Source organism: Microcaecilia unicolor, chromosome 4 (genome assembly GCF_901765095.1).
Source record: "Microcaecilia unicolor chromosome 4, aMicUni1.1, whole genome shotgun sequence".
Classification (NCBI taxonomy): domain Eukaryota; kingdom Metazoa; phylum Chordata; class Amphibia; order Gymnophiona; family Siphonopidae; genus Microcaecilia; species Microcaecilia unicolor.
Window position 1 is genome coordinate 38,259,093 of NC_044034.1, and position 18,476 is coordinate 38,277,568.

At 41.5% G+C, this 18,476-nt stretch overlaps 1 protein-coding gene across 1 annotated transcript in view; it reads left to right on the forward strand.

Annotated features, from left to right (window-relative positions):
* TMEM135 (transmembrane protein 135) overlaps positions 1-18,476 on the forward strand; it is a 351,789-nt gene that overhangs the window by 233,512 nt on the left and 99,801 nt on the right. Inside the window, exon 6 of the mRNA XM_030200157.1 lies at positions 10,400-10,446. Within this exon, the coding sequence (XP_030056017.1) occupies positions 10,400-10,446 (47 nt within the window). The remainder of the gene's footprint in view (positions 1-10,399; positions 10,447-18,476) is intronic.

Here is an 18,476-nt window from a genome sequence, read left to right on the forward strand (position 1 = left end):
GATATCATTCTACCTTTCTTCTTGAATTTGAATGTGATCAGACTTGGCACAAAGACTGGGTTTATCAAAATCACTGCCTTTTTGAAAAGAAGCTGGATTGTAATGATAGAAACTTAAAATCAAGACTTCATTGCAGATCTCCTCAGAGTCCAGATATATTCTATTTAGGTAGAAGCATGCTGCAAAAGTACTACTAAAACAGTGGGGCCGATTTTCAGACCACATGAGTTAGCTGGGCTGACTCCCGCGGTCACCCAGATAGTCAATGCTGGGCCGTTTCCTGTGACCGGTATTGAATAAACTCCAGCTTATTCAATTTGGATGGTTTAAGCATAACTGACCAAGTAAATATTCAACACTGGCGGCCAAACTTAGCTGGCAATGTGCTGAATATCAGTGGACAGCCAGTTATATCACATGATATAACCGGTTATCCGCTAAGTGCTAACAGGTAATATTGAGTGGGAGATAACTGGCTATCTAACGCTGAATATAGCCAGTTAAATGGTTATAAATATCAGGGAAGTGTGTATACTTTGTAATCTGAATCATGAGATGCTGTAGTGACACATTCAGAGTCACAGGAATTGAAATTCAGATGGGCCCAGATGCCAATACCAGTACACTTAAAACACATGCGGACTATAAAAAATTGCAAGAAGACCGTAGGAAATTGGAAGACTGGGCATCCAAATGACAGATGAAATTTAATATGGTCAAATGCAAAGTGATGCACATTGAGAAGAACAATCCAAATCATAATTACCTAATGCTAGGGGCCACCTTAGGGGTCAGCACCCAAGAAAAAGATCTAAACGTTGTTGTAGATAATATGCTGAAATGTTCTGCCCAGTGTGTGACGGTGGCCAAAAAAAGCAATCACGATACTAGGAATTATTAGGAAAGGAATGGTAAATAAGTTTGAGAATACTATAATGCATCTGTAACGCTCAATGGTATGAGCTCACCTTGAGTATTACGTTCAGTTCTGGTCACCATATTTAAAAAAAGATATAGCAGAATTAGAAAAGGTTCAAAGAGTGACTAACATGATAAAGGGGATGGAACTCCTCCCATATATGGAAAGGCTAAAAAGGTTACAGCCTTTCAGTTTGGAAAGTAGAGGGGAGATATGATTGAGGTCTACAAAATCCTGAGTGGTGTGGAATGAGTAGAAATGAATTGATTTTTTACTCTTTTAAAAGGTACAAAGACTAGGAGACACTCAGTGAAGTTACATGGAAATACTTTCAAAGCAAATAGGAGGAAATATTTTTTGACTCAACAAATAGTTAAGCTGTGGAACATGTTGCCAGTCACAAAAAAAGAAAACAGAATTAAAATTTCTCAAAACTCGAACCCCTTTAGATGAAGGTGGGCAGTGCAGTAGTTGACTCTGCAAGTGGGAGGAATGCCTCAACAGAGGAACCATCAATAAACTGAAAACTAATTCTTTTTTTTTTCAGGAATTACAATATTTTATTTTTTTTTGTATCATATTTTATTAAAGGTTTTCAAAATACAACAGAAAAGTACACACAAAAGCAAACAACACATAACAAAAAGAATGGAAAAAACAAAACAAAACACCATGGCTTCCAAGTGCAAACATATAAACGTTCCATGACAATACCTAGAGGCCAAGATCAAGTAGTGCTACGAGATGCCTGACAAAATAAGTCTAGGCGAGCCCAGGTCTTCAAGACAGACTGCACTCTGTGATGATTATGGGCAAGAAGTGCTTCATAGTTTCGGATCACACATACGTAACTCCACCATTTGTTATAATTCAGATGCATAAGCCCATAAAAATTTTGAAACACCAGACAAGCTGATTTAAAAAGTATCCAGGCACGTACAGAGAACCAATACAGTTTTACCAAAAAAAGGCAAAAAAACTATCAAACATCTTAATTCAATAAATCAACTGAGCCAAAGAATTCTGAACGAGCTGGAGTTTATTAAATAGCTTAACAGACAAACCCAGGTAAAGAACATTACAGTAGTCGAGATGAGATATCAGCATCTGAATCAGCAAGGCAAACGATGTTTGACAAAATAAAATTGACTTAGACGAAACTGTCTCAATTTGAAAAACGTTTTTTGGCAAAGATGATTACCATTACAGCTCATTCTTTTTGGCTAAGATAAACGTAAGTTCTGAATCATGAGCCAAGCATGTGTTCTAGAGGCCATCTGAGTTTCTATTGCGGTGCCAAAACAAGCCCAAAATCATTATTTGTCCTTGTTTTGGTTTCATACAAAAATGCCGGTGTATTTTTGGCTGAAACTTTGTGCCACTCCCTCCATGCCTCTCTCTCTCTCCTGAACAGAAGTATACCCCTCTCCCTCCCCTATATGGAAAGAGAATGAAATCAAAACAAAACTTAGCGGTGCTTAGATGGTAACTCCAGTAATTGGAAAGTAAGGCCAGTGCCGGGCAGATTTAAGTCTGTGCCTTGATTATTGCTAGACAAATCTGAATGTGCTGGAATGGTCTTCAGTAGCAACTCCAGTAGTTGAGAGTAAGTCCAGTGCAAGGTAGACTTCTATGGTCTGTGCCCTGAAAATGTCAAGGACAGATCAAGATCAAGAATATATGTGTTAAACTCAATATATCTTCCGTCCTCTATTATGTTGCTATGTTACTATAAGTCACTAGTATTCATATTTGTTACATCAGGCACTCCACATTTGGATTCATGATCGGAATTTACTTATTCAAAAATTAGTGTATACTCTAACCCTCGGATTCTGTATAGCATGCCTAGAGATAGCATGCCTAGAGATCCGTGCGGAAATTAAGGCATCTTTTATAACAACACACGAAACTTAATTGGCTTAACAAGCTAGTCAGTATTGATAACACCACTTAACAAGCAATAATGAGCACTAATTGGCAATAATTAGAATTTACGTGCACAACTTGCTAATAAGCGTATTCTGTAGTGAACTGCACCTAAATCCTAACGCATGCTGTTCAACAGGGTCGTGGCTATGGGTGGGGAAAATGGGCATTTTGTGGGTGTTCCAGAATTTACATGCACAGTTATAGAATATGGCTTAGTGTGCGTAAATCTACGCACATGGATTTAGGCCATGTTTTTATTGGCCTAAAATGGACGTGCATTGTTTTAGGTGCTAGGATTTCGGTCTAAGCATATTCTGTATACCAAGCCTAAATCTAGGCACCACTTATAGAATACACTTAGGTGGAAATCTTTACCATGAAGAGTTTTTAGGCACCATATATAGAATCTGGCCCTAAGAGCATAAGTGTTTACTGAAATGTATTGTACATCAGTTGTCTTAGTGCAGCACAAAAGGAAAAGCATAGCAAGGACAAACCTTCTTACATTGCCTAAAATTATGAAAAATGAGAAATTTCATTTAGCTAATGTTACTACTACTACTACTACTATTTAGCATTTCTATAGTGCTACAAAGCGTACGCAGCGCTGCACAAACATAGAAGAAAGACAGTCCCTGCTCAAAGTGCTTACAAGCTAGTAGACAAAAAATAAAGCAAACCAATTAATGTGTAGAGGAAAGAGGAGAGGAGGGTAGGTGGAGGCGAGTGGATACAAGTGGTTACGAGTCAAAAGCAATGTTAAAGAGGTGGGCTTTCAATCTAGATTTAAAGATGGTCAAGGATGGGGCAAGATGTAGGGGCTCAGGAAGTCTATTCCAGGCGTAGGGCGCAGCAAGACAGAAGGAGCGAAGTCTGGAGTTTGCAGTAGCGGAGAAGGGAACAGATAAGAAGGATTTATCCAGGGACCTAATTTTATAATGGTGCAGATGTGCACCCCATGGTAAGGCTTTTTAAGCTGCGGTGGCATGTGTTACCATAGCTTAGCAAAATGACCCCCTTATTTAGCAAATTTGAATCTGTTGCTTAAATAAGTAACAAGGTAACCACCCTGCAAAGCAAATCTGCCTGAGTTTGGACATCCATCCTATCCTGTATAAAACAAGATTTTGAATTTGGTCTTCACATAAAATTTAGTGGGAACTCTTCATGCTATATTCATAAGAAATTTCATAGCATCTAAGACAAAACGTAAAAAAGTTACAAGACTATTTTTAAACATTAAGGAATCCATTCATTCATTTTTTATTTATTTATTTATTTTTCAAATTATACATCTTATCAAAGAGGCATACACATACAATAAAAATTCAAAACAACATCATTGTTTTCTTGAGACAAATACTTGTCTCAATTAAGGTAATAAAAATTATTCATTATCGACCACCATATGGGAAATACTTAAATGGAACCAAGACACATATTTATCATATATAGTAATTAATAATAATCGGATCATTACAAACTCAGAGTACATTCTCAGCCTATCTTACAGTGTCCATGTGGGTACCTATACTTTCACGTTTACATTCTCAGCTTCTTTAGAACTCACAAATTCCTCGAGTTGCTTTGGATCAAAAAACTGATAATTATTCTGTTGGTAAATAAACCGACAAACACAAGGAAATTTAAGGGTAAACGTAGCCCCAATATTTAAAGTTCTCTGACGCAGTGCCAAAAAGGCCTTACGTCTACATTGAGTCTCTCTTACGAGATCCAGAAAAATTCTAACTTTCGATCCAAAAAACATTGAGTCTAAATGTTTAAAGAATAATTTTAATACCATTTCCCTATCTATCTCAAGTGCAAATGTTACTGCTGTTGTCCTTTGGGTAACCACCTCTAAAGAAGATTCCAAAAAGGACATCAAGTTCATTCCTCCATCCACAACATCATGGTTACTTCCAGGTTTAGATGTTAAAGTCTGGAGGTAAATTACCCTTGTTATGGGTGGCAGAGACTCACCCGGCATCCCTAGGACTTCCATCAAATATGTTTTGACCATATCAATTGCAGAAATAATAGGAGATCTGGGGAAATTGATAAGCCGCAAATTAAGTCGTCTCTGCTGATTCTCAAGATATTCCATTTTCCGTTTGGCAAAATTACTATCCTTAATTGTAGCTTTATTCAAATTCTCCAGCTTCTGAAATTTTTCCTCAAGCATTTGTGTCGCAGACAACTGTCAGGCATTAATTTGCTCTTGAGCCAATAAGGCTTCTGATAGTAATTTAATTTCGCCAGCATTTTTAACCAAGACTGCATACAGCGAAGAATGCATCAAGAAAGTTAAGTCCCATGGTGAATCCATAGTCACTAAGGCAGGTTTTACAACTCCTACGTTCAAATCAGGAAGGGGGGCATTGGAAATCTGTTTTAAGCCATTACTCATAACTGAAGTAAAGTTTTTAAATCTCTGTCCTACCACGTCTCCCTCGTGTCCATTGCGTTCAGTTGGGCTCCCTTCCTTGTGGATCCTCTCCGTTTCAGGCATGGGGTCCTCCAAGTCACAAACCTCTCGCACACTTCCTGGTTGAGGAGGTGCTGCACGGGCGTCGGGGCTGAGAGAAGCCCCGTCTGCACTGCTGACCGAGTTGATAGAAGCTGATCTGATCGCAGGAGTAGATGTCGCCCGAGGTCCCAGCGTTACACCGAAACTTTCCAGCGTTGTCTGCCTCGAGAGGGGGATTTCGGCAGGGGTAACAGGAGCCTCCCTCACCTTTCCTCTCCGCTTCCCCATGACAAGGGTATTCGGACGCCTCTCGTGGTTCTGTGCTGGAGCATCTCTAAGCACGTCTGAGGTAACGTCTCACATCAGCGCCATCTTGGTTCAGGAATCCATTCATTTATCATCCTCAGACAAATAGTCTATGAATGTCACTCCAAGAGCACCAGAAAATCATTCACAAACTCACAAAGATCTGCAGTCCTCTCTCAATGCAGTTGATGTGAGGGTTCATATCTCAACCATCAGGAATTGAAGAAATTGCATTTTTCAGTGATTTGAAATGTTATGACACACGTAACCAAAGTCAATAAAATACATTAAATTTAATAAAAACCCAATGTTGCACAATGTAAGAGAGAGAGCTCAACCTGACTTGAGTGGAATGAATGACCAGATTAGTCTTCTAAATCCACCCTGTCCCCGTAGATGATGAGTCATGAAGTAGTCTTCCCCAATGGTAGCCTGGAGTATTGCAAGCCTGACAAGACAAACATCTTTTCTAGTTATTATAATGAATAATAGCTGTTTTCACAAAGAAACAGGCAGCAAAATAGTTACAACGTGTTAATATTTATTTATAAAGCAACAAAGTACAAGAACTCATAAACATTTCCCCGATTTTATATATCTTTCTACATGTGTGTGTATCCATCTCTTTCTCTATCTATATATGAAAAGTTGATATAAATGTGCATACAACATTAGTTCTCTTCTAATATTTAACATCTAGATATATACAGGGCCTGCAGAACGTGGTAAGCAGGGTATGCACAGCAAGAGGACCCCAACATTCGAGGGACGCCAGAAGCTGCCAATGCTTTGCTTACCCTTGCACTCCACTGGCCGCTGCCGCCACACACTACAGCCCTCCCTAGTCCTACCTTGAAGGGCCCGCCCTGGTGGTGTAATGGCCTCTGCGGCTCTGGGGGCAGAAAAGAATCCCACTGTTTCCTGCCTGCGGTCACTACTCTGTCTCTGCTCTGCTCTTCTGTGCCGCCGCCATGTTTCAAAAATTGCTGCTGAGACTTCGGCAATCTTGGTAGCCATTTTGAAAACACGAGCGGCGCCGGGCACAGTAGCAACAGTGGGCAGGAACGAGTGGGAGTTCTTTCCTGCCCCCCAAAGAAGCCACTAGACCACCAGGGCCCTTCAAGGTAGGACCGGGAATGGCTTTAGTGTGTGTGTGTGTGGGGGGGGGGGGGGGTGGCAGCAGCTGCGGTGGGGGTGGGGGGGGTGTTGTAGTATGCGGGAGAGGGTGGCAGTGGTGGCAACTTCAGCGGTTGGGGGGGGGGTTAGTGTGCAGGAGGGGGCAGCAGGCAGGTTTTGGCACAGTATAAGTCGCATTCATCACAAGGACAAAATATAAGAAAACCAATGGACTGTATTAGGGATTTATAGCCCGCTTAGTTATGTTTAAACAAATGAGAGATCTGCATGAAAGAAAATGTTTGTTTTTATTATTTTGACTTATGAAAACCACTTGTCCCTGAAACATGCTCAAACAGAATAATCCTTTTGTACAAAAGAGATGAGGTGAAGATGTAATACCATGTGCCCCAATGAAAGGAGAGTTTAATTTTAATTTAATTTAATTTCACAGTATATTCCTTCCCAAGGCAGATTACGACAGTTAAAATGAACCTATCAGTAAACAGAATATCCTCACTGAAATTCAGCTATATGTTACTGTATTGTATAGAACAGTGTATAAAATGAGCAGAAAATAAAGACTTTATTAGTGCTGTTTTTACCAGCTACAGTAATTTTTTAAGCAGTTTTAGTGATACTCAATTTTATTTAATGATATTTATATCTACGTATGGGAAGCTTTCAAATAAAAATTAAAAAGCTGTCAAGTAAAAAAAAAAACAAAACCCAAAAATCTTTTGTTCTCCGCTTTTTAAGGAACTGGGCTGAAAAAGGGAGTGGGGTGGGAGGAGGGGGTGGGGGCAGAGACCCTAGCACTGGCCCTGGATATATAAATATAGATCAGGGGTTCTCAACCCAGTCCTCAGGGCACACCTGGCCAGTCAGACCACAATAAATATGCTTAAGATACATTTTTATTTATTTATTTATTACATTTGTACCCCGCGCTTTCCCACATATGGCAGGCTCAATGCGGCTTACATAGTAACAACAAGAAGAATTACAAGACGTAAGAAGTCAGGTGTGGTAACCGTGTTAGTCCACTCTTAAAGGTTATCAATAGAAATCAAACAAAATAAAACATGGAAAAGAAAATAAGATGATACCTTTTTTATTGGACATAACTTAATACATTTCTTGATTAGCTTTCGAAGGTTGCCCTTCTTCGTCAGATCGGACGAAGAAGGGCAACCTTCGAAAGCTAATCAAGAAATGTATTAAGTTATGTCCAATAAAAAAGGTACCAAGTCATAAGAAGAATATACAATTTGTAGTAAATGTAATATTAATGGGGTTGATGGATAAGTAAATTGAACGTAGGAGGAATGAGGTGTAGAAGGAATTTGTATTCCTATCTCCATTGTATGCAAATTTATCCCATACACATTCATTTTGGGTATCCTGAAAACTTGACTAGCTAGATGTGTCCTGTGAACTGGGTTGAAAACCCCCGATATAGATTTAGATAGACACATAAATATAGATAGATACAGGATCAGCCCATGACAGGAGGACAACTGCCTGTTTCTTTTTTAAATTCCTCATTATCTCTGCATACCTGATGTTTTTATGCCCTGAAACCTAAGGTATTTGAGTTGAGCTGAGATCCTGCCAATAAATCTGCCACTGCAATAATGCATCCAGGTCTATCTTGGTACAAAGAGCACCACTGTATTTAAATCACTGCCCTGAAGCAGCATCTTATACTGACACTCCCATCCTGATATTTTCATCCTTTGACCAGAAGGAGCCATCTCAGGAATAGATCTGGTTTGGAGGCTAATTCTATAGTTGGGTGCCTCCATTTAGAACCCCTGAGGTCGCACTTTAGGACCCTCTCCTATAGCCAAACCTAGGCATATAGGTTGTGTTATGAAATAATAACGTAGCCTGGTATTGGCACACCTAACATTTAGGTGCCTGCACTTATACTGTCCATAGAGCTGGCTTAAGTGCAGCTGCCTAAATGTGACAGACACACAACTTACAGTGATCTGTAAGTTATGCGCATAAGTGGAAGACCCGGCCTTGGTCCACCCATGTCTATGCCCCTTGCAAATATGCGCTATGCAAGATAGTCACATATTTACAGAATAGCACTTAGGTGACATAGAGGCTCATTTTCAAAGCACTTAGCCTCCCAAAGTTCCATAGAAACCTATGGAACATAGCCTCCCAAAGTGCTTTGAAAATATGCCTCATACTGGCATATATGCATGTGTAGAAGGAGTAACCACTGGAGTGGAGGAACGGGGAAATCACTACGACAATTGTACAGGGTGTGAGAGAGTAGGGTTATATGATGACTCTTCAACAGAACACCAAGTAGTCGTAGAATTCCACAACAGAATTCTATGATCTCTTGCTGTTGTGTTGGAAGAGTCATCATATAACCCTACTCTCTCATACCCTATATATGCATGTGTGACATACATACAGGAGTGGCCTAGTGGTTAGAGCACCGGTCTTGCAATCCAGAGGTGGCCGGTTCAAATCCCACTGCTGCTCCTTGTGATCTTGGGCAAGTCACTTAACCCTCCATTACCTCAGCTACAAACTTAGATTGTGAGCCCTCCTGGCACAGAGAAATATCCAGAGTACCTGAATGTAACTCACCTTGAGCTACTACTGAAAAAGGTGTGAGCAAAATCCAAATAAATTATTTGAGATTCTGTTGCTACTATTTGAGATTCTACATGGAATGTTGAGATTCTGTTGCTACTATTTGAGATTCTACATGGAATGTTGCTATTATTGGTGATTCTACATGGAATGCTGCTGAGTGGAGGAGTGGCCTAGTGGTTAGAACACTAGTCTTGCAATCCAGAGGTGGCCAGTTCAAATCCCACTGCTGCTCCTTGTGATCTTGGGCAAGTCACTTAACCCTCCATTACCTCAGCTACAAACTTAGATTGTGAGCCCTCCTGGGACAGAGAAATATCCAGAGTACCTGAACGTAACTCACCTTGAGCCACTACTGAAAAAGGTGTGAACAAAATCTAAATTCAAATACATGCATAAATACTAGCATTCTAAACATCTAGATGCACAATGGGCACTTCATACGTGTATTCATTGGTGTTATTTATTACTGTTTATTTAGAATTAACTTATGCCTTTTCAGTAGATACTCAAGGTGACTTACATTCAGGAACATCAGGTATTTTCCAGTCCCCAGAGGGCTTATAATTTACAGGTTAGATTTGCTAAAAGACTTTACTGATCGTTATTTACTGCAGGACTCCTTTTATTCATTAGACTATTTACTGGTAATGTACAACACAGTAGCACACCTTAGTAAATCTAGCTCTGTTTGTACCTGAAGCGCTGGGGGGGGGGGGGGGGGGGGGGTAAAGTGACTCGCCCAAAGTCAGTAGGAGCATCCACAGGATTTGAACCCTAGCTCTTAGTTTTCATTACTGGGAAACCACTCAACTTTTAAATAAATACAATAGTAAACAAAAATATCACTGCATTCCTTATTCACGATTCTCTTCTGCATTTTCGGTTTTAAAGCCATCTAGCTCCAGCCAGGTTTTTTCTCTGACATGAAAGAAACTTTCAGTTGCTTTTTTTTTTTTTAATAAGTGATTTCACTGTATTGAAAATAGTGCATTGCCTTTTCAAACTCTGTTCTTTTTTGCTTCCTGCAGGTCCTTTTATTCTGTATTACAGCTGCTTTCTACATGTTCTTTTTCAGGTATGTTAATCACATCTCTATGGTTTGTTTCACCCCCCCCCCCCCCCCCCCCCTTTTCCAAAAGTGAGTGTTTTGTGTCCATTTAGAAATTAAGGGGTAGATTCAAGAAAGTATGCCAAAAAAAAATATGGGCGCTGAGTGCTAGGTCTCTAATAGTAATTGCACGTGAAATTGCCGTGGTTGAAGAGAGTGTAAGTTGACATGCGCGTGGCTAACTTTTAGACGCAAGCATTTATGCCATGTCAAAGGCTGATGTAAATGGTCACGCCTGAAGTTTGTCGTTGTGTGCATAAGTGGTAGTATTCAACAACTTACATGTGCAGCTGCAAGACATGCCCCCGTTCAGGGCTGCCGAGAGACTGAGCCGGCCCCAGGCCACCACTGCTGCCCTCCCAGGGATTGCCGCCACCACTGTTGCCCTCCCAGTCTCGCCGCCCCACCCCCCCCCCCTCCGCTGCAACTGCAAATACCTTGGCTGGCGGAGATCCCGAGGCCCCGCCAGCAGAAGAGGTCTTCCTCCAGCGCTTCTTCATTCTGCTACATGGCCTGCCCCTGTGGCTTCTTTTTCTCTCACATCGCGCATGCTCAATTTCAAAACCGAGCATGTGCGGTCTGAGGGGAAAAGGCAGCCGCTTGACAGGCAAAGGCAGTGTGACAGAGTGAAGAGCAGCGCTGGAAGGAAGACTTCTTCTGCTGACGGGGCCTGGGGGGACCCCCGCCAGCAAACCAGAGGCCCTGGCCCGAAGTCCTGCTGGGTCTGCTCCTCCCCAGCCTCCAAGGGGGGCACGGTGCTGGAGTTTTCTCTCTCCTGCTCCTGTCGAGACACGATCACCCGGATCCAGTCAGGAGCAGGAGAGAGAGAGAAAGACCCCTGCTGCCGGGCCCCCCTTGGAGGGCCAGGGAAATTTCCCCACCTTCTCGGCGACCCTACCCCCGATGTGCCCATTTGCATGCCCCCTTTGTTTTCATGCACTATGGCATTTAAGTGCTAAGTTTATAGAATAGAATCTAAGTGCAGTTACACACATAACTACAAATTAGTGCTAATTGACACAAATGAATCCCGGTTAGCACCTAATTTAGCAGTTAAGTTAGATGTACAACTGGCACTGTTCTATAACGTGTGCCAGTTGGAAATTTGGGTGCACAATGTTATAGAATCTAGTGCTATGTGGACAGAGAAGCCATGGGTGGATCATCTCAAAGAGTGAATTTTTCAGATCATGTGTTTGTGGTATAAATATAGAAAATAAAAGTTTTGTATTGCTTGGCAATGGAAAAAAAAAAAAAGCAGGCAGAGTACAGGCAAGAAGAGGGCAGTTTTCAAAGGACGTTGGCCAGAAACTTTCACCCCTGAGTAGAAGGCTAGAAATTGCCCTCTCTACTTAGGAGCTAAAAGGTTTCACAGCATGTGCACTTTGAGGCGCAAAGAAAAGCGATAGGGCAAGGGAGGCAAGATTGTGTGCTAATATTTCTTCGTACTGGGGACACTACTTGGCTTTTATCATTTAAGACTTTCTAATGCAGTGGTTCTCAACCGGTGTTTTGTGCCATACTAGTGTGTTCCCCCAAGAGATAGGAGGTTTGTCAAAAAAAAATTGGTATATAGACTGCAAGCCTATGTTTTTCTTAACAACCATCTGTCTCTGAAAGCTGGGGAAACCAGAGATCCTGAGAGTCAGGTTTATGAAATTCCTATAACTGGGCCTTTTTTTCTGCTTTCCCACTAACCCCCCCCCCCCCCAGTGATAACTGCTGTTCATTGGTTCTGTTTGCTACATAGTTTCTTAGTAGCATATTTGCAGGGTTTTGTGTTGGGTCCACAGTATCTGGCAGTGCAGGGATTTTGCAGTGTTACTGAAGTGATGCCAGAATTTGACTAGATATTTGTTTTTTTGTATGAAAAGCGAGAAAGCTAGGATTGTATGAAATTGAAATATTTAGAAGGTTTTTGATCAGCTGTCAATTTTAGGGTTCATTGTAAAGGGTTTTCGATTTGGTATATCGCCTTTCTGTAGTCCAATCAAAGTGGTTTACATATGCAGATACTTCCTCTGTCCCTTGTGAGCTCAACAATCTAACCCCCTCCCCACCCCCACCCAGTTTACAAAGCCGTTCTAGTGGCTGGTAGTGCGTTGATGCTGTAACACAGCCCATTCACTGTGAGTGTTCTGTGTGGAAATTGCCGCGCTGCTGTGTAAACAGGGATCTAAGTTTTTGTACCTGGGATAACAGAGAGGGCCACAAAGAGCCACAGTGGGAATCAAACCCAGTTCTCCAGGTCCTCAGCCCACTGTTCTAACCATTAAGACTACTCCTCCACTCAGTGTATGTCACATACATGAACATTGTATGTCAGATGTGTCATAACAGAAGAAAGGCTGAGAACCACTGCTCTAATAAAAAAGTGATTAGGATCAGTGCACTGGTGCTAATGGAGCTCACAGAGTGTCACAGAGTGGCCTCGAATGAGTGAGATACACTCCTAGTGAGACTAGGCATTTCTGTGTGAAAGCAATATGATGAATTTTTCTGCTCCACTGTAAGCACCAAATTACTCCCTGAGACAGAACTTGCATTCTTTTAATAAGCCCATCATTAGTTGGTGTTAGTTTGGCATTTGCAGAAACTAAAGCCCCTTGTCCACTGAGAAAAATTGCCAAGCTCTTCACAAGAGCTAGTTACCTGTGTATAAATTGTTTCCTCATTCCTGTTAGAAAATCCAGCAATTTGTGTAAATTGGAATGGTTGCCATGGTAATTAATCCTCATTCTATATCCTGCTGATAGGCATTGGCCTAACTATTAAAACCTCACAAGTTCAAACTGGTTTATATCAAGGAAGAACATTCAGCATTTCCTTTTTTAAACCTTGTAATGGTTATATTCTTCCTGGGAAGCAAGATAGAAGGGTGTGCATTTTCTACGAACTGGTCCTAGAATATGTGGACTTATGAAATAAACTGTGTTATGCAAATGACTTCTAGAAAAATAAACGTGCAATTTGTCAGGTCTTACAGTGAAAGCATCGATTTCACAAATATACACGTTCCGAGAAAGAGCCAGGGCCAGCTTAAACATTAAGTAAAGTAGGCAGTCACCAAGGATGGCAGCTTTTAAGGTTGTGTCAAAATATTGGGAGATAAAGCAAGCACCCATTTTAACATTTATTTTATAAAGACACATAAGTGCCTATATATCTTTATAAAGAACCAGCATAAAAGCGGCCACAATTGTAGCTAAAAGGTTCTGCCAGCCCATTAAACAAGTCCATAAACCACTACTAAATGGACTTGGGAAAAATCCACAATTCCAGGAATAACATGTATAGAATGTTTGTAAGTTTGGGAAGCTTGCCAGGTGCCCTTGGCCTGGATTGGCCGCTGTCGCGGACAGGATGCTGGGCTTGATGGACCCTTGGTCTTTTCCCAGTGTGGCATTACTTATGTACTTATGTAAGCATGTCTGGGTCTTAAATCTATGTCTCCTCAATGCAACTGTGAAGGATTCAAAGTCTGGCTTAGGCACCAGAATGTCAGATTTTCTTTCCTTTTTTTTTGCCATGATTAAAAAAAAAATCCTGGTGTATTTTATATATAAAAAGAGCAGTTCTATAACGGGACACCTTCATGTACGAGGTACTTGCACATAGGGCTCCAGAAAAAGGAGGACAGATTGAGCCAGTCTGGGTTTTACTTCCATTGTTTTCAATGGAAGCAAAACCCGGACTGGATCAATGTGTCTTCCTTTTTCTGGACAAACAAAACAAAAATGGAGGAACGAACCTCATGAAACCGTGAAAAATACAAAGAAAACAGTGAGGTGAATCCGGGGAGGATAAGTCTTTATTGGGCTTGTCTTAAAATATGATCCGACATGGCTGTGTTTCGGCCCAAAGGCCTGCCTCAGTGGTCTTGATGGATCCTCTGTCTTGAGAATATGCCGAATAAGCGAAAAGCCGTGTAGTTGGCTAATGTGAATGCATCAATTGCTGCGTTCACATTAGCTGACTACACGGCTTTTCGCTTATTCAGCGTATTCTCATCAAGACCCCTGAGGCAGGCCTTTGGGCCAAAACACAGCCATGTCGGGTCGTATTTTAAAACAAGCCCAATAAAGACTTGTTATCCTTCCCGGATTCACCTCACTGTTTTCTTTGTATTTCTCGCGGTTTCGTGAGGTTCGTTCTTCCTTTTTTGTTTTGTTTGTCCAGACTCACGTGGTACCAGGACGGTAATGACCTTCGCATGCCACTTGGCACACGTCTGTTATGCGCGCCTGAAAATAACAAATATTTTTCGGACGCGTGCTAAAAATGAAATTACCGCAAGAGCCACACGGTAGTCGGGCTTAGTAAATAAAAGGACCCCTTAACCCTCCATTGTTTCAAATACAGATCTACTGTAACATAAATATATTTTGCCTTGAGCTACAACTGAAAGATGTGAGCTAAATCCAAAATTCTGTCCCTCTCCCATCTTGAATCTTGTGGACAATAGACTATTTAGGTTTTTCAAAACTTTCCCCTCTTCAGATCAAGAACCTAATAATCAAGTAATAATTTTAATTGTTTCTATTTATACAATTGTAAAATAAATGCATAATGCCTGCCAGGGAGCAGTATACATTGTATTTTATCACAAAAAAAGCATGACAGTCCTCATTTTTTGCTACGTCTCTGCCAATATGTATACTATGTCTAGTACAGCAGCATCTACTTACTTGGTGAACAATACCAGCCTTGTTAGAAAGAGTTCCCATGATTGTCTTTTTTTTTTTTTTCTCTCTCAGGATCCTGTTTACTGCTCCTCATCCCCTAGTTTTGACATTGGATTGCGTGACTTGCAAAACATAATCCTCATGCTTTAGACCTCTGTTTTGTGCATAGGCAAGTTTCAGATCTGTCTGAATAGATTTTGTGATCATGCAGTGAACCTGACTGCATAAAAACCAGACACAAAACCATTGGACCGCAGTCAAGGATCCAAAGTCTGACCACAGCTATGTTGGAAATGTACGAGGATTGCAGGCTGAGGCTCCAGGTCTGAAATAGCAGGCTCTGGTTACCCGGGTCATATCAGGTTAATACAGGCTCTTTTCACGGGATTCTCCCTGTAACAGGTAAGGTCCACCTTCAGAATTTACAGGGTAGAGAAAACAAATCTTGGTTGCAACCCTGGAATCAACGTTCAACAACAGACAGAAGCAAAATGCTCCTAGGCCCATGGAGAATCAAGCCCATAGACTTTCAAAAAGAAAAATAGACCATATAATAGGTGTTCAAAAATACCGAAGACAAAAAAAAAAAACCAAGCAGTTCAAAACTAGCAATTTCACGGATTCCTTAAGGTCTCACCCTCTTGAGACTTAAATGAACCACAAAATCCTTCCCCATAAGGTACCTGATCAGCATTTCAACTTCCTAGAGATGCCTTCATATCCTCTGGATCTGGGATTGTATTCCTCTGAGGTAACTCCAGCAGAAGCCTTTTTTTTCAAACTTGACACTAATCTCCAGTTACACCACTAGAAGAGTGACCAATAGATTTCTCAAAGGAAACAAAGAATATTTTTCTTTCCCTCACCAGGAATAAGAAGAGCCACAGCACCATGCTACTTCATCTTGGCTTCTCTCCATCAAACTCCCACTAGTGCCTTTTAGAGACACTGATTTAGATTCAGCTAGATGTATGGGCCATGTCAATCACTCCACTGGTAATCTACTCCTAATACTGGAGATTTCCACCTTATATCAGGTGATGAAGATCTGTTGGCCTCACACTATCCTCCTGACAGAAAGAAAGAAAAAATGTATTCATAATCTTTGCTTTTAGAGGCTGTCACTCTAAAAAGGAAAATTATCAGCTTTCCACTCCTAAACTGGAGTCACTGTGTTAAAATCTAAAATTTTGGTTAAGGACAAAAGGTTTCCCAAGGATTAGAAGATAACCTTTGTGCTTCTTGCAGCTTCCTGTTTGGTGTTTAGGAGAGTTTTGTGATGTTGGAAGTTTTCCTGTGAAGAAACGGAGCTTTCAGCTGCACCCTAGAGATTGCTCATTCAGCAATACCCATTGTAGCCCAGGCAGCAGAGAGGAGATGATGTCCACTCAGTACAACATTAAAGAATGAAAGCAGAGTGTGTTCATCTAGTGCAATGAGAAGAAAAAGATCAGGGAGAAATCAAATATTTGAGAACAGGGTACCAAGGGTGGTCTAAGAATGGTTGAATCCATGGCATAGCCATGGGTGGGCCTGTTTGAGCATATGCCCATACATTTTGGGCTCAGTTCCACCCTAGAGTGGCGTATCTCTGACGTGGCTGGTGGGGCTCCCAGCCCCAGCAGCTGAAGATTAGTGGCATCTTTCCTTCCCCTCCTGTACAGGTATTCTGTGGTCTCTCAACTCCACCCCTCCTACCCCTCTGTACCTTTCAAATCTTTCAGTTCTTGGCCAGCAGCAAGCAGCGACTTGTACCTTACTATTTAACATTTCTAAAGCGCTACTAGGGTTACGCAGTGACTTGTACCTTCTGCTCGCACCAGCCTCAGGCCTTCTGTCTGACATGATTCTGCCTGCAGAAACAGGAAGTTGCATTAGAAGGAAGGCTCAGGGCCGGCATGAGCAGTGGATACGAGGCACTGCTTGCTGTTGGCCAAGAACTGAAAGATGTAAAAGGTATGGAGGGTTTGGAGAATGGCATTGAAAGACTGTGGAATGCCTGCAGAGAAGGGTTTGCCGAAGGTCTATCTAGGCCAGTATCCTCTTTCTAACAGTAACCAATCATGCACATTCATTGTGGATACATAGAAAACCAGACTGGCTTGGTGTGTCCCAAGGACTGAGTTGAGAACCCTAGCCTAGATTAGTTTTCTTCATTGTAAGGGCTAGGGACCTCTACCTCCCCCTCTTGAACAGCTATTCTCCAGCACTATATGGCTGTGATCTACATGGTTTCCAAACACCTCCATTATACTTGTGAGACTGTAAACGGTGAAGAAGTTCAGACACCACATGGCTAAAGCTTACCAAAAGCTGTATAGTACTGGAAGAACACGGAACAGTATTTCCACAGGTGGCACTGGCAGCAGACCCTCTGGGGGAAGGTAATAGGGATTAATAAGCAGAGGAGAAAGCTGACTTAGTCAGGCTAGAATAAGGACAGGATAATGGAGGTTACCTGGTGTAGGCTGAGGCTGGCTTGGATGGTTCTAGAGAGAGTGTGTGTCAAGAAAGGAGTTGGGTAGAAAGTATTCTTTTGGGGGAGGAGGAAGTACGCTGGAGGAAAAGAGCTGAAGAGAAAATCTTGTTTTATTGACATGTTGTTGAATGTGCACTTGAGCAACTAGACCGGTTGCTGCAGTAAAGAGGATTCCCCCATCCCTCCCCTCTTCCCCCCCCCCCCCCCCATATACACAAACACAGGGCCGCTCTGTCAAGGAAAGCAGCCATTTTTTTTCCCAGAGTGGCCCCTCCTTGAAAAAACAAAAAAAGCAGTGATCACTGGTCTGAGCCTTACTGGGAAATTTGTTAAGGGACCTTTTTACTAAAGCTTAGCACGCCCTAACAGCTCTTTTAGAGCTCTTTAACATTTATGTGAAAGATGTGTTGTCTTACTCAACTATTTCATCATTGACTGTAGTCAGTGCTTTTTATTGGGCAAAAAAGTGGTTAGTGAGGAATGAGAGCTTGATCAAATTACCTCTCCAGATAGTCCAGATATTTCTAGACTTCTAGAATCCTCTCAGGAATTAATTGCTAAGAGAGCCACATTGGTTGTGACTTTCCAATCTGTAGATCAGAAGCTCTCCATCCTCAAGTCATACTTTCCTAAGAAATCTGTTATTTTATGTGCGGCCAATTTCACTGTTTCCTGATGCGGCTAGAAGTATACAGTTGCGGCGAAAGTCCTTCCTTAACCTGAAGCCCCAAGGTTTTGGCTATCAGAGGGACTTTCTTTTTAAAATATCCATGTAAGTGTCAGTGTCACATTGGGCAACAATCAATACGTTTGTTTGAGAGCCTAGTCAGCTA